Source organism: Hylobates moloch, unplaced genomic scaffold (assembly GCF_009828535.3).
Source record: "Hylobates moloch isolate HMO894 unplaced genomic scaffold, HMol_V3 SCAFFOLD_3, whole genome shotgun sequence".
In the NCBI taxonomy this organism is placed as follows: Eukaryota; Metazoa; Chordata; class Mammalia; order Primates; family Hylobatidae; genus Hylobates; species Hylobates moloch.
This window is the reverse complement of record NW_026652278.1, coordinates 174,463,335-174,467,391: the sequence shown is the minus strand read 5'-3', so window position 1 is coordinate 174,467,391 and position 4,057 is coordinate 174,463,335. Positions and strand designations below refer to the sequence as shown.

General features: G+C 44.9%; 1 protein-coding gene across 1 annotated transcript in view; it reads right to left on the bottom strand.

Annotated features, from left to right (window-relative positions):
* Positions 1-1,643: 1,643 nt before the first annotated feature.
* The window catches only part of FAM149A (family with sequence similarity 149 member A), a 60,882-nt gene continuing 58,468 nt past the window's right edge, over positions 1,644-4,057 (bottom strand). The window contains 1 exon segment of the mRNA XM_058436993.1: positions 1,644-2,393. Coding sequence (XP_058292976.1) covers positions 2,320-2,393 — 74 coding nt within the window. The 3' untranslated portion in view covers positions 1,644-2,319.

Here is a 4,057-nt window from a genome sequence, read left to right as displayed (position 1 = left end):
GATGAGAACACATGGATACAGAGGGGAACAGCACACACTGGGGCCTGTCAAAGGGTGGAGGGTGGAAGGAGAGAGAGGATCAGGAAAAATTACTAATGGATACTAGGCTTAACACCTGGGTGATAAAGTAATCTGTACAACAAACTCCCAGGACACAAGTTTACCTAAGTAACAACCTGCACGTGTACCCCTGAACTTAAAAAAAAAAAAAAAAAAGGAAGTTTGGACTGAATAGGGAAGGAATTGGATGGCTCCTGGAAATGGACATAAAATACCCTGAGTGGATCTGAAAGAACAAGTGGGTCATGCTTTGAGCAGTAATGATGCACCAGAGAGCACCTAACCAGCAGCCCTATAACACGGGCTCCAGCTACTCACATACCTAACTATTCCTCAAGTGTGAGAGCTGCTGAATTAAGACTGGCATTTGCTCTTAAAAGTTTCTGTTGCTAATGTTTAGGAATAATGTAGAAAATTCTCAAAAATGCTTTGGTTTGCTTTGTGCAGGAAACGAAGCATTAGCAATCTTCCCCGGACACATGGAGCTGTGACCATGGAAAAGAGGCACGGACCTCGTGGTCACTGCTGTTGCTGCTGCGTAATGTGTCTCATTGCTATAGAAATGGAGTCAGCTGGCCGGGCGCGGTAGCTCACGCCTGTAATCCCAGCACTTTGGGAGGCTGAGGTGGGCGGATCACCTGAGGTCAGGAGTTCAACACCGGCATGGCTAACACGGTGAAACCCCGTCCCTACTAAAAATATAAAAAAATTTAGCTGGGTGTGGTGGCATGCACCTGAAATCCTAGCTACCCAGGAGGCTGAGGCAGGAGAATCACTTGAGCCCAGGAGGCGGAGGTTGTAGTGAGCTGAGATCGTGCCACTGCACTCCAGCCTGGGCGACAGAGCCAGACTCCATTTCAAAAAAAAAAAAAGAAAAGAAAAAAGAAATGGAGTCAGCAAAGTCAAGGAGAAATTTTCAAACAGAGGCAAGGCTCTAGGGTCATTTTTGTTTTGTCACTCTGTGATAAAGGACAACATTAATGTTAGTCTCAACACATCTTTTAAAATTTCAGACATCTACAAGTAGGCAATGATCCCTTCTCCTTACAGCCAGAAATAGTCTGAAAATAATTTATTATGCATTTATATGATACATATATCTATGTGTGTATATAGTTTATAAATCTAAGTTTATAAATATGCTCATATATATAGCCTTATAAAGTTACAGTTTGGATTAGTAATAATTAGACTGATAAAATGCAATTATCTGATAGAAAAGAAGAAATTAGGTGATTTGAGATCTGAGAATATAAAAATGAGTGTAAGGACTTGAATCACGATCAAGAGAAACAGTGGGGAGAGGGACAAGAGAAAGACGTGCCCGGAGCCTCATCTCTGCCAATTCCCCTTCCCGTTCTCTGCTCCAATTTCTACAGTAATGTCAGGTGGGGAAACACACTCTGAAGAAAAGCCAGGCAGAGCAGGAGGACAGAGCGCGGGGAGACGAGGGCTCTGGGAAGGCATCACTGCAGAGGTGGCGTCTGAGCAAAGGCCGGCTCCTGATGGCACGTGGAGGGTGCGAGGCTCCCCTCCCATAGAGGAGCTTCGACTGTAAACAATAAAGATGACATCACCTGCCATAGCTTTTAATTACGTTTATATTCAACCCTAAGATCAATAAATGTGGGGTACTTCACGTGAACTGTCTGAATTTGAAGATGGAACATAGAAAAAGAAAATTAGCTTGGGAGGTTTCGCCACTGACATTTCTCAAAGAGGTTCATGGCGGAAGCACTTTTAAAAAATGTATGAGAAACTCAGCATGACTAGAACAATCTGAGTCTTATTCAGACTGTGACATATCATCTCAAATACTAATATCTACTAGTGTCTAGGATTTTGACAGAATTACTAATAGGATGAGACTAGAAAACACGTCAGAGTACAAAGTTATAAATGGCATATTCCTAGATAATATATTCTTACACGTAATTAGTGTGTGAGTACATACACATGCTAATTATGTTTGTGTATCATTGATAAAATGACAGATTGCAAACACACATCAAGGTCTTCTGAGCAAAGCCTACAGAACCTTGGAGATGCTTTTAGCAAGGCAGCTTGGTGGGTTTGACTTTCACTCTCTTTACAATGCAAAGTGTTCAAGATTAAGTGACTTATTTGTTTGCATTTCTCTCAGTCTAACATCTCACACTGTCAGACACACAGATAAATATAATACTTGTTCCTCCATTTTTCAAGTGATAAGCAGTGTGCTGAGGCCACGAGTGCTCCAATGGTTCTGGTGAGGTGGTTTCAAGATGTCACTTGGAATCTCTTCTTTAAAGTCAAAGTTGTCCTCTGAAAAGATTTAGGCACATATTGTGAACCTGGAAACACCAAGCAAAAGGTAATTCTCATTAAAATGTTACAAAAGCAACCACTCAGAATGATGGTTTTGTACATTCCATGCAAATACTTTAAAATATATATTTCAATATACTTTTGTATAAATTAGGAAATAGTCATATGCAAAAACTGCCTATCAGGGTCTTAAGGAAAAGGAAGGGTGCTCCCCCAAAATCAAGCTGAGGTGCAGGCCACGCGTCCTCCTGAGCTGGTGGATTTGTGAGAAGCTTCCATGCAGAGGCGGGTTCTGGCCCAGGAGGCTGAGGAAGCGCTACTTTCTGGCAGCTCTCCTGCTTCCCAGGGGCAGGTGCAACGCCAGGTACTTTAAGGGATCCTTCCCACTACCTGGAATACCCCTTTGGCTCCTTTTTTTTTCTATCACAGAAATAGTAAAACTTAATAATAATAACAACAATAATAAGTTAGTAGTTCCCAGTGCTTTTTGACCTGGACGCAAAGGTAGCAAAGAGGTCGTGTGCCTGCTTGTCAGAGAAAAAGAAAACAAACCCTCAGAAAGACAGAAAGATCCCTCTTATGGACCCTCGATCACTTCTGCAGATATAGAAAAGACCTCTGACCATCAATAATAGCTGTCTCAGAGGTCCTGGTAAGAGCTCATCCTCTGAAGCGGTGCGTCTGGGCCTGACCCTGGGAACCAGGCTGTGTTGGATGCCATCGTGAAGGCGGATGCAGGGTTACATGGGGAAGGGTGTCAGGAAGGCTGGGAGGAAGGCAGAGTGTGGGTGTGACTGAAGGAGGAGGAAGGCAGGAGTGTGGGCGTCACTGAAGGAAGGCAGCACTGCATGGTGCATGGAGCCAACATCCGGCCTCAGATCGGGTGCTATCAAGGCTTTGCTTTTGCATGGGAATGTCTCCTGCACAGCTGTGCCACTGAGAAGGAGCACAGAAAGATGTGGTTCTTAGAATCACTGATCGGAATGATTCAGAAATTCCTTTATGAGGATCCTGCTTATGATAAGCTCCATGAAGACTTGGAGGAAAACTGAAAGAGTTTTGTTCATGAGTTAAGGTTCAGCCTGACTTCAGAATTAGTGCAGAAGCTTCTAGACTTTGATTTGGAGGACGACCGATGGATGAACAAAGATGAAACACCAAGGAACACAGGTCCCTCTGTCGCTCTGTTCAGTGTTTAAAATGTGACTGAAGGTCAGACAGGGCTGGGAGATCCGGTGTTCAGTGGGGAAGGTTCCACTTTGGCGGGTGAAAGGGCCTCCTTCGCCTGAGGTTTTCTGTCCCTCGGTGCCCCAGGGGCCTCTGCACACAGCCTGCCTGTCGGGGGCCCTGCCTGCTCTGCGGGCTCAGAGCTCACCAGGCTGCTCAGTGCTGGTCCCGAGTGCGGTGGCTTGGCCAGTGCTCTCCAGCAGCACAAGCCTGGCTGGTTCTAGGCGGGGTTTGGCCCTGGACAGGACCACCCCTACCTGAACTTGAATGCACAGTCTTGTTTTGTTTTTTAAGTGAGACAGGGTTGACCTTAAATAGGCTCATGGGCGATCAGGATGAGTCCTTGGATATGTCGAGGCTTGTTATACACCAGGCACTGCGTTATCTGCTCCGTGTTTTATTTAATCCTTTCGGGAGTCCTTGAGTGAGGTGTTATTCCCATTTTACAGATATGGAAGCTGAG